Source organism: Haliotis asinina, chromosome 16 (genome assembly GCF_037392515.1).
Source record: "Haliotis asinina isolate JCU_RB_2024 chromosome 16, JCU_Hal_asi_v2, whole genome shotgun sequence".
Taxonomy (NCBI): domain Eukaryota; kingdom Metazoa; phylum Mollusca; class Gastropoda; order Lepetellida; family Haliotidae; genus Haliotis; species Haliotis asinina.
The window spans coordinates 12433299-12445315 of NC_090295.1; the positions used below are offsets into that span (position 1 = coordinate 12433299).

Genomic DNA, 12017 nt, shown 5'->3' on the forward strand with positions numbered 1-12017 from the left:
GCTCATTATTCATAATTTCAAAATTTACAATTTGAAATATCCCTAACTACTTTTATATATAACTATATTTCCACCGGTCATATCTGTTCTGTGTTCCAAATAATGAACGTCTCACCCGACCAAGGCCGCTGAAAGAGCGGTAATTCCCATGTGACCCTTAGCGTCAAGGTCAGCTCCACTCTCCAACAAGAAGCGAGTGATCTTTACTTGGCCCTCGTGGCATGCTATCATCAGTGGCGTCAAACTTTGGCTTCCAGATGTTTCCGACAGCTGAGAAATTGAGACTGGATCTGAATTTGATGCTTAATGTGTATTTAGAATTTCAAAGGTAACGTAACAATGTATGGTATGTATTTAACCTGATGAAGAGACAAGAGGTAGTTCAGAAACGTCGTGTTGAAAATGTTATTTGTAAAGACGTTGTAAATCCATATCATAGCCATAGATTTGGATGGGACTGAAAAAGAAGGTTTTTTTTGTAATTTATGTAATCACCTCTTCGCATTATACTATGAAACAATGTTGGGGATATCGGACTTCGATGAGTGATGGGAGGCAACGTAAGAAAACGAGAGCGGAACAAACAATGAAGAATGAAGGGACCGTATGGAAATGCCATACATTTGATAATGCCAAAGAAACAAGGACATTCTTTGGTATGGGTCAAACAGCACCAAGGGTCAATATGCAAATTTCTGATGGTCTAGTCTCTTGCGCCTGTTTGCATTCGTTCTCTAATCTGACTGGCTGTTAAAACACGATTTCTTAAGGATGTAGCTTGGATAAATCTTTCCCGAGCCGCAGTTGTCGCCCCTGGTCTATCTGAGCGTTGTCAGTCGTTGGCAGATAGTGTGTAACGGTATCTCGACCATAATCTGCTGATGATTGTGAAACGTTCAAACTTCGTGCCACAAGTCTGTGTTGTGCCGACACGTAGCACGTCAAGGGCACGTAATCAGTCATCTCGAGAAAGTCTGCGCATGTCTCAAAGTTGTTAACAAAGTTCTAAAACAACCAAATTGATGTTTGCACATTCCACTTTCCTCTGTTGATGACGAGAAACGTCACATCAAACATCGTGCAAATTTCAGGTTCAACCCCCATGATCGTCACAATTATCACGTGCATATTGTGGGCATGTCATTGTTGTATTTGGGCGATAATGTTTAGGGAAAATGATTACTCTCAAAGGATAGATAATATTTACATTGATAATCATTTGTATTTACTAAAACAATGCATGTAAAATGGAATGTCCCCTACTTTTTTTATTGTATATTTCCAGATTATATGGATGCGAAAGATGGATTTATTGAGCGTGTGTAATTTAACGCCGTTTTTTTTGTCGCATTTCAGCACTATAGAGGTGGGGAACACCAGGAATGGGTCTTATACACTGTACCCATGTGGGGAATCAAACCCGGCTCTTCAGCGTGTCGTGATAACGCATTAAACATAAGACTACCCCACCAATTTCTGATGTCCCCCGCCGTGTTATTGCTGGAACTTCGCTCAAAAGGGCGTAAAAACATTCTCACTCACGGCAGGGGACACCAGAAATGGGCCTCACAAATTGTACCTATTTGCGGAATAGACCCCGGTCTTCGGTGTGATGAGCGAACGCTTTAACCACTAGCACATCTGTGACACAAACAACACCCACCAGCTCGGGTTTGGTGTGGATCATCGCCTTCACCGCATCAAGGTCCCCCTTCACAATGGCACCAGTCATACCGCCCATGCCAATTGACACCTCCCCACCCACAAGCCTTGTCAGATCCCCTAGCAGTCCGCCCAGCATCCGTTCAAGGTCTGGAACTGCATCTAATCCTAAATAACCAAGAAAGTGTTGATTAAAGGCAAGAACATGGACTAAAGATACCATCAGAACTCTTAGAACAGTGTTTGAGTGAGGCAAAAGTCAATGAGATTTATATTGTACGAAGGTCTTCGGCCCATATAGAAGCAGTGGTGGGAACTGAAATCTCACAATTGACTATCGGTTCCTTACCAACCAGCAATGATAAAAAAACACTAAACTGGTCAGTGTCATTTTCCAGATTTTGCTATTCACGATGTTATTGAAGTATAACGTACTATTTTTCTGTTTGTTTGTTTTTCTTTTTTTGTTTTGTTTTGTGTTATTTAGAAAGTGCGCAAAATGCATTTGAAGTGATGACAAATTTATCATGAACATAAACTTCCTGGAGTCTTTAAGAGTTGTCACTAACGTTTCATTGCAAGGTCTTCAAATGCTAAAATGATTCAAGCCGTTGTTCCAAAATTGTTTGTGTTGGATTAGGTGAGAATGTGATTGATTTTTCGGTCGTTTGTTCACTGTGATCCATCCTCAGTTACTTCAATTAATAGGAACACCACTACAGTTTGTATATACAAGACAATTTTATACATTCATATATTTCATACTATTGCACACTTCTTTAATCAGTTTCATTTCTTTTGGCAAGTTCATATTTTATCGATAGTGAAAGATTTAATGCATGAGTTCGTCCTTTGTCGTTAAGATACATACGAGAACTTCTTTCGAAGGTCACTATGAAATGGACAGACGATTATTACACACAGAAAAATCTCCGTCGCTATCTTTCTTGTGACAGTGTATCTATCGTTTAATGAAATTCGAAATATTACTGAAACATTCACAACAGAAAGTACTGTGTTAAACATTTATACCAAACGTGAATTGCATAAAACTGTAAACAAAATCGAAATCGCATACAGGTACATTTGCCTGCAAACACCTGTGCGCTCATAGTCCTTTACAGAAGTATTACAAACAGTCAATGGAGCAATAAGAAAGAAATGGTAATGACTAAATCAAGTGATATTAATTGTAAAAGCCTCCTTACCTAATACTGCATCCCCCTGGGCACCGTCACAGTCGTCCACGTTCTCACCAGGGGCAGGGACACAACAGGCGGGGTTATAGATCCACTTCCTCGACCCAAACATAACAACGACATCCCCATCGCTGTCCACTCTCTTCACCCGGCCTACTTTACCCAAGGACTGAAAATACAACAGGTGGGGTTCATCAACGATGAGTACAGAGAGTACATGGACAGGTGGCCGTCTTTAGCAGCTTGACTCCTGATAGTTTCCAGGACTTCGGTCCTGCCCTACAATGAAGCACAGGTGATATATGTGGTCTCAACTTAGGCATGTGAGTTTGTTCAGAACTGACCCTGTTCACCCAGACAGACAATATTACCGCTCAGTCACTGAAACAAATACTGGTGTACAAATACACCTGGAGTTTGGGGATTATTCTTCTTTTTTTAAAAAAGGAAAATATTGTGAAAGGTGTGACTTACAAATCGGAACATGTCATTAAAAGGGTCAACATCGGTTGAATCGTCTACGTTAGTGAAGGAACGTTACTGTGCTCACAGCGTTGCAGCTGGTTCCAAATCAGTAGCGTTTGGGCAACATGAACAGCTGTGTGTGATTCATTGCAATCAAAACACTTTCCAGAATATTTACGTTCCTTTTAAGAAAGTGTGTACTTTCTTTTGTACGTCAGTATATTTCGAAATCGTGAAGTATTATGACTTTCTTACAGTGGTTGGTAGTGCAGGTTTTATAATGCTTTTACAGTATACCTCTTCCATTTTTGCGTTCCACTCCCCGTGTCCGTCTTGGAGCATCTGTACCTTCTTCTTGTCACTGAGAACACGGACCACGTCGTTGACGTTGTGGTCATACACCTGCACCCAAAGTATAACACAGATAATACTGAGATTATATGAGATACTACATACCCGAGATATATGAATACACACATGTGGGATAACACACACTAAACTAATAACTGGCAGTTATTAAACAATGTAATTATAACATTAGTAATATGATAGAATATAATTTTTTTACAATCTGTAAAAGTATGTTGCCAAATGGCGTTTGCGTTTTTGAGAGCTGATACCAATGCAAGGCAACACTGAGTAAGGTAAGGTAAGGTAAGGTAAGGTAAGGTAAGGTAAGGTAAGGTAAGGTAAGGTAAGGTAAGGTAAGGTAAGGTAAGGTAAGGTAAGGTAAGGTAAGGTAAGGTAAGGTAAGGTAAGGTTACAAAGTTCACTATTACTAAGGATGTAACAGAATTCGTGGTCTAAAATAAGTTTCAGCAATATGTACAGATATGCTTACAGTTTAAAAATGTGAGAGAGATGAAAAGATACAGAGTGAGTGAGTGGGTTTAGTTTTACGCCGCACTCAGCAATATTCCAGGTATATTGTCTGTAAACAATAGAGTCTGGACCAGATAATCCATTGATCAACAGCATGAGCATCGATCCGATGACGTGTGTCAACCAAGTCAGCGACAAGCACTCTTGCGACAAGCATAGATTACTGAGTACCATTTTTTTTCACCTGGATCTTCATGGGAGATCAGGTTCAGAAGCAGTACCGACAACATATATTTCCTCATGCTATTTATGATAATAATGCACGCAAATAAAACACACTGTTGATAGTCATGTAAGATTGTCACTTGTCTGTTTTTCATTATAAGGACAGCACTGGGTTAGTTTGAGTAACGGCTGTTTTGACCGATGCGCGTACTTTTTAATTTACAAATCAGTCCTAATTTTTTCAAGAACCTATTTACTACCTTGCCAGTTATTGCAATACTTTAGTTTGCCAGTTGACCATCAGGACCAGCTGCCGGCTTTAAAATCTGCAGGCCCGTTTTGTTACAGTCTAACCGTGCCAATAAAGACAAAATAGACTACAGACCACTGTACAGAGTTTCACTCTGTTTCTACAAATCATTTATCGAAGCGGGAACTTGACATTCCTGTACGCAGAGCGCTGAATAGCAGGAAGTGAGACTGTAAGTTATTATAACATGATGGGTCATGGATGATTACCGAACGTTATTAAATTATCGGAACGGTTCCAGTTGAAAAAATAATGACAGACCACAAGGGTCTGGAAATATTTGAAACTGCCGGCCCGATACAATGACAACCGGTGCTGGGCCGCCGGGCCGGCGATTATGTCAAACAATGTATTTTGCTCATACACAGTTTATGGATAGTGACGACCAAAAGTATTCGTGGAGATTTTACACACAACGGTACATGAACTCTCACCTTTGTGAGTGCTTCAGTTGCCAGTCTGTATCTACAGTTTTCAAACTCAACACAAGCTACGCCATCGCATGGTATTTCTCTGACGGTACCGAACTTCCCCATACACTGAAAAATAGGCAAAAGAATACTGACATTATGAAACTGTACTTTTCAGCAAAATGAAACAAATAAGAAGTAAAGTGCTGTTGCATTTAATTTGTTTTGTTATACTATGTTTGTAGTTAGAGGTACAGTCCAACATCACTGGGACAAAGTTGGTGGTGGGAGCAAATTAGGTGAGGAAAGGCAACTTTGGAGTCGGAGAGTCTTTGGATGGGTGTTTATTAGCTTGACTCCTGAGGGTTTTTAGGACTTCAATCCTAACCCACAACAAACAAACAACATGCATACATGTGGCCTCACCTCAGGCAAGTAAGTTTCTTAAAAAAAAAAATTTTGCCACTGTGCACCCAGCAGCAAAGGGGTACCCGGTGACTCAGCTAAAGTCATCCGGGTAATGAAAGAGTGAGTGAGTGAGTTGGGTTTTACGTCACTTTTAGCAATATTTCAGTAATATCACGACAAGGGACACAAGAAACGGGCTCTACATATTGTCTCCATGTAACGATGAAACCAGTGAACGTTTGTTAGCGCAGTGAGCATTCACCTATGAAATGGAGTTTAGTGCATTATAAATACACTTTAAGCATTCCACATTCCGCACAACCGACGAAATGTTGACTAAAGAAGAAATACAGTAATCTGGTTTGTATTTCGAGAGAGCTGTAGGTTCGACATATCAGTGTCTGATTATTTGATGCTCGTTATAAATATAAAGGCAAAAACGCAAGGGGCAAGTAGTAAAAATATAACCTTGCTTTTCCAACAAGATGCCTGACCAAACTCACAGCATAATGAGTATTTGACCAAAATACAAACGTATCCACTAAGGTTTACCTCTAAGACATATAAAAGTCTTCCACAGCTCACTGCTACTTTTGGGTAGTTTAGAGGCAAGAGTGTTCGATCAACATGCTAAAACCTCAGGTTCGATTCCCCACACATGTGTGAAGCCGACTTCCGGTGTACTCTGCCGTAATATTGCCGGAAAACACAAGTACCGTAAAGCTATAGCTACTTTAAAAACGTCCACGTCCAAAATACAACTACCCGGTGCTAAATACTAGTGAACCGATGGGACTGAAGTTGATATAATTACTGTCTATCAAAGAGTAAACAATGGCTTGGAAGTCCCATTGTAACTGCTGAGTTAGCCCTGCTACAAGACTGTACTGAATGCGAAACCCATGGATGTGTAGTAATTTCTATCCTTTACAGAGGCAAGTCTAGATAAGCGGATAGTCTGGACCCCCAGGCTGCTGGTTACAATGTTTCAAAGAAATTATCATTTATACTCTTCATTTTTACATTAAAGACCTGTGCAAGTGTACTTTTCAACATTCAGTACTCTACCTCCGCCATGCTTGCTGTCCAACCGCCCTTGTCCGCCTGAACTCGTTTCATCTCATCTTCATCCAACTGTATACATACTTTACACCCAACGACAATCTCAGCGCTGACAGCGGGTTGTGGACGCCTTGGGACGGCCACATCTGGATTTCAGCATTAACGTTATTACTGCTATTATTCGATGAACCACGACCTGACAAATGACCCCATTTTGCATCTATGGGAACGTCCACCAAAACATTCCATTTGAAACAAGAGGAAAACAGGTTGTCATCTAGACATTGAGCAACCTGCAGCAACCAAGTGTATTCGTCCAGATTACTTGCCCCGCCTGCTTGTTACAAACGCATTCACTGTGCTGGCACATCTAATACTTGTCAAGCAGTAGACTGTTAGACACTGTGCATCCATTTACATAATTTACACTTCAATTTTGCCTACGTCACCAAATGAAGTTTTACTTGGCGTATAACAGAGACTGGTCATCCTCTGGCTTTGGCGTTTTATAGTTATTTCAAAAGGTAAGGGGGTGATGGGATAGTGTAGTGATTAAAACGTTCGTTCGTGGATGGATGGTTGGAATATGTTCCAGTATATAATATCTGGCGTAGACAGTATTTTTCGGGTTTCTAAGCCCAATGAAAATGATTAATATCGCTACAATAGTATGACCTCCGTGTGGTGTCAATTATCAGTACAGCTTCATTAACCCATGCTTGTGGCAAGAAGCGGCTAACGGGATTGGATGCTCAGGCTCGCAGACATGGTTGACAGATGTCACCGTACTCCAGTTTGCCTAGATCGATGCTCATGCTGTTGATCACTGATTTTTGTGGTCCAGGTTCGATCACTTAGAGACAACTGGAATATAGCTGAGTGTGGCGTTAAACAACAAGCCACTAACCAATGCCAGTACAAGGCTGAGTATCTATAAAGGTCGCCGCTACATCTCACCTAGGACAGGCATGTTATCCCTGTAGTAGAATAAACCAGGAGCTTCCTCTACGTACTTGAGGTCAACCTTGCCCTCAAACCCCACCCGGTACAGATTTGAGGGACCTGCGTCCCACTTCACCCTCACTGTACTTCCGGTCGTCCCAACCTTGGGCTCGTCATGCATCTCAGTGATCGTACCCTTGCTTCCACTGCCGCCTGTAGTGACAAGATTACAATATGTGTGTAATATAGATTGTCAGTGCAAATGAATACCAAGTCTCGACTGTATTCAGAAACCAATTCCGTATAAAGACGGGCGAAATACGTATATGTGCTTTTAATTAATGTGGTTCCGATTTTGACGTGTTGACTTCAAGTTGGATTTCATGATGAAATTATAAAACTAATACAAGATATCAAACATATGTAAACAACTATGCTTAGATACAGAGCAAGAGTGGACACAGCTGGTTAGTCTACACATACCATCTTGTAGCCCCCATTTCCAGTCATCTCCCCTCACAACTCGTGCCCCGGGGTAGAGTCCGAGGGAGCGAACCTTTAGACAGGTAGTCCTTTTCTTTACCTCAATCCTATAAAGAGAAATGAGAGATTTAAGAAGCTGGAGGAGACGATGGGGAGGGAGCGCACCTGTGGCCGGTGTAAACCCTTGGAGTCATCTTTGTGTGCACTCTTTCTGTGTTGTTACAACTCTGTGCTCTGAAAAGATCATACGAATCCGTTGGTACATAACGCGATAGCGGCCACATGACTACGAGTAATTTGAAGCAAATTTTAAAGACTTGTTTCATCATACACTTGTCTGCCTCCTTGGTCAAGTGGATGCGGGTTTTGCCCGGAAATGGTCAGAGTTCGACTCCCTGTCCTGATGAGGTCGTTGCTTCCCAGCCTGTCGTTCGTCACAAACCGGATAAAGCAAACACTGTTGAGCTCGGGATCAATAAAATATACCCGAGTGAGTGTCCATGTTAAACTGCAGCGTGGCAATGGACTTGAAAATCAGCGGATTGCTACAAGCAGCCACGGAAACGCGTGCGTGCATGTCACTGAATTAGGGGCGGTGGGGTAGCCCAAAACTTAAAGCGTTTTGGTTTTTTTGTATTAGTACAATGTGTGAAGATTCTTTCTGGTGTCCACCGCCGTGATATTGCTGGAATATTGCAAGCAGCGACGTAAAACTAAAAAATTCAAACTTGTTATTAAGGAAAGCGAGAAAATCCCTAAAATCTCCTGTAAAACAAAATCCAACCGATCGATTTTAATTATATGATAACAAGCTCCATTTGTTTATGAATCAACATGAAATGTTTATGAAGAAACGCGTACATGAAAATGTGTGTTCCGGTACTATCGCAATATTACAATAAAACGATACCTGACCATTTTTTAAAATAAACAACTGCTGATCACAGGATTTACTGTCACAAGTGCGTTATCGAAGCAAAAGTCAGGGAGGTCAACGTACCCAGCATCCCCTGGCATATCGTGACGTAAGAACACGTGACCAGTGTTATGTTTATCCGCGGAGTAACACAGAGGGCACAAGGTGTCACTCTTGCACTGGGTGCACGTCCATCTCATGCCGAGGAAGTCCTTGGTGTCACAACCAACACACGTAAATCCTCTGTGACGTATTCCTGAAATAAACAAAATAAGGATGGTAGGTGTCCAGGAAAAACGTGTTGTGCGAAACATAATTGTTCGGCTACCTCAGTCACAGGAAACATTGCCTTTTCTTTTGTCTTTGGATAATTGTTTTGTGGAAGTGTACGGATCTTAGTTCTGTATAGCCCATTCAGTTACATTATGCTATATATAGCGTTTACTTTTGTTGTGCAGGTTGGCAGCTATTCCTTCAACTGATATTGCTATATCGGCGCACTGTTAAACAGATGGCGGTTATTCATTTCCCCGTGTATAAATTTAGAAGGGTTGGTTGGTTGTTGTTCGACGCGGATATATTTCAGCTATATTGCGGCGATCTGTAAATAATAAGCATACCACACTATGCAATATTCCAGCTGCATGGCGGCGGTCTGTAAATAATCGAGTCTGGACCACACACTCCAGTGACCAACAGCATGAGCATCGATCTACGCAACAAGGATACGCTGAAATGTGCCAACCAGTCAGCAAGTCTGACCACCCGATCTCGTGAGTCACCTCTTACGACATGCACAGGTTACTGAAGATCAATTTTTACCGATCTTCAGGGATCGTAGTGTTTAGACGGGGTTTGAGTTGGCAAATATTTTAACACGTGTGGTTGTTTTCAACAATTATTAGTAATGCAGCCAGTGTATATTCTGGTGAGATGTCTCTGTCACTTCATGATCATTTACACTATAAACAGGAATTCGTAATGAATTTTGATATGAGCTGATCTGTTCAAAACGAACATAGTGACGTGAGGTCAAATGGGGCTAGACGTCGTACTTATGAATATTTCGCTCATATGAAGACGTGCATGCATATGTATATGTGATTGCTTGTACTAGCCCAGAGTTAAGCCAAGGTACCCTGCGGCAGTTAAATGAATGAGTGAGACAATGTATATGTGATTGCTTGTACTAGCCCAGAGGTAAGCTGGTTTTATACGCTGAGGTGCCGTGCAGCAGTTAAATGAATGAGTGAGACAATGTATATGAGATTGCTTGTACTAGCCCAGAGGTAAGCTGGTTTTATACACTGAGATGCTGTGCAGGAGTTAAATGAATGAGCGAGACAATGTATATGAGATTGCTTGTACTAGCCCAGAGATAAGCTGGTTTTATACTCTGGTTTTATACACTGAGATGCCGCAGCAGTTAAGTGAAAGAGTGAGAGAGTTTATATGAGAGCAATATGGCGGCGGTCTGTAAACAATCGAGTCCGCACCAGACAATCCAGGGATCAACAGCATGAGTATCGATCTGCACAACTGGGAACCGATGACATGTGTCAACCATCCGATCCCGTTAGTCGCCTCTTACGACAAGCATAGCCGCCTTTGATGTCAAACATGGGTTGCTGAAGGCCTGCTCTGTCCCGGACCTTCTCGGGTCTGCAGTAGTTAAGCATGAACACCCCACTCGGGTACAGTATACTGACTCCCAGCCGACCAGTCCTTCTTGTACCCATTAATGCCGAGCCCCAGACAGGGACCAACAAGTACCATACGTTAACGTCTTCTGGTATGAAGCGGCCGGGGATCAAACCCGTGACCTTGAACTCTCCGGTGGACGCTCACAGAGGCCACAGAGTCGTGAACAAACGATGGAGACATGGGATCCTCACCTATGGGAGCAGTATCCAGGATTCTCAGGTCATGTTTGCCGTCTTTCCCAGCTCTGCACGTCGTTCTCTGACCACCGTCCCATATGACGTCAACACAACCTGCGCCATCTTGTGATACAACAGTTCCCACGTGACCTTCACCTCCATCTCTCTCTCCGCTGGACCAGTCAGGACCGCGCACTACTCGGAGTCCTTCGTACATTGTGTCACCAGTAGATTGTTTTCCTATTGGAAATACGAAATCAATATCACATAAGATTTGATCTAGAAGCCATAAACATTATATCAATTATCATACGAAATTCTGACTATTTACGATTTCGGTTTGTGCAGCCGTTGTTTATGAATGCGTCGCAGTGGTAAAATCTAACAGAAAATATATTTAGATGTTAGAAATAGAACGTCAGAGCGAAAAAATAACCAGTGTCGCATATCAGATTACATTGTGAGTAAAAGGAAATCCTTTCATGTATGAATAACTGAAAACGAAAATCGAACAACTGGTGGTCTTGACTGCGTACTTTGTGTACCCCGCTGTGTGTTAGTTGTGTTGTTCACTTGTCACTAGGGGACCATGGGATGAGGGACCTTCGATGTTTGTTTATGTTCCTTGAGCCCGAAATGAATCATGCATCATGCGTCATTTAATGTTATTCGAGATAAAAAAGTAACTAAATTTAAGCACCGAATGAGTTGCTGTTGGCAGCGGGGTGTATTGCAATACACCTCGCTTGTGCACGGGGTGCATTGAAAACAGCAAGTGCGCCTCAGTCAGTCAGACAGCGACATTTATGTGTGTGTGTGTGTGTGTGTGTGTGTGTGTGTGAGAGAGAGAGAGAGAGAGAGAGAGAGAGAGAGAGAGAGAGAGAGAGAGAGAGAGAGAGCATTTGTAGTGGGGTAGCCTAATGGTTAAAGCGTTCGCCAGTCTTTCTGAAGAGTGGGGCTCGATTTCCACCATGGGTACAGTCTATTTCTGGTGTCCCCCGTAGTGGTATTGCTGGATTATTGCTAAAGGCGACGTAAACCCCAACTCACTCATAGCGACCATTGTTTTTTAGTTCGTTTAGTGTCGCATATATACGCATTTCGACTGAAATATAACCTACGTTGTCGGGACACAATAATCCAATTCTCTATGTCCGTCCATTCGCAATACGCGTGTTCGTCTGAAAAGAAGTTTACTGTATTCCAGAAGGGTTCCCATATCCATTCGTAATC

The 12017-nt window shown here is 42.0% G+C and overlaps 1 protein-coding gene across 1 annotated transcript in view; it reads right to left on the minus strand.

The window, feature by feature from the left end:
- Positions 1-12017, minus strand: part of LOC137267621 (uncharacterized) — a 49239-nt gene that overhangs the window by 11392 nt on the left and 25830 nt on the right. Inside the window, exons 22-31 of the mRNA XM_067802107.1 lie at positions 10800-11024; positions 8989-9160; positions 7989-8095; positions 7521-7718; positions 6570-6709; positions 5118-5222; positions 3624-3728; positions 2871-3030; positions 1664-1830; positions 116-270 (exon numbers count right to left, since the gene is read on the minus strand). Of these exons, the coding sequence (XP_067658208.1) occupies positions 116-270; positions 1664-1830; positions 2871-3030; positions 3624-3728; positions 5118-5222; positions 6570-6709; positions 7521-7718; positions 7989-8095; positions 8989-9160; positions 10800-11024 (1534 nt within the window). The remainder of the gene's footprint in view (positions 1-115; positions 271-1663; positions 1831-2870; positions 3031-3623; positions 3729-5117; positions 5223-6569; positions 6710-7520; positions 7719-7988; positions 8096-8988; positions 9161-10799; positions 11025-12017) is intronic.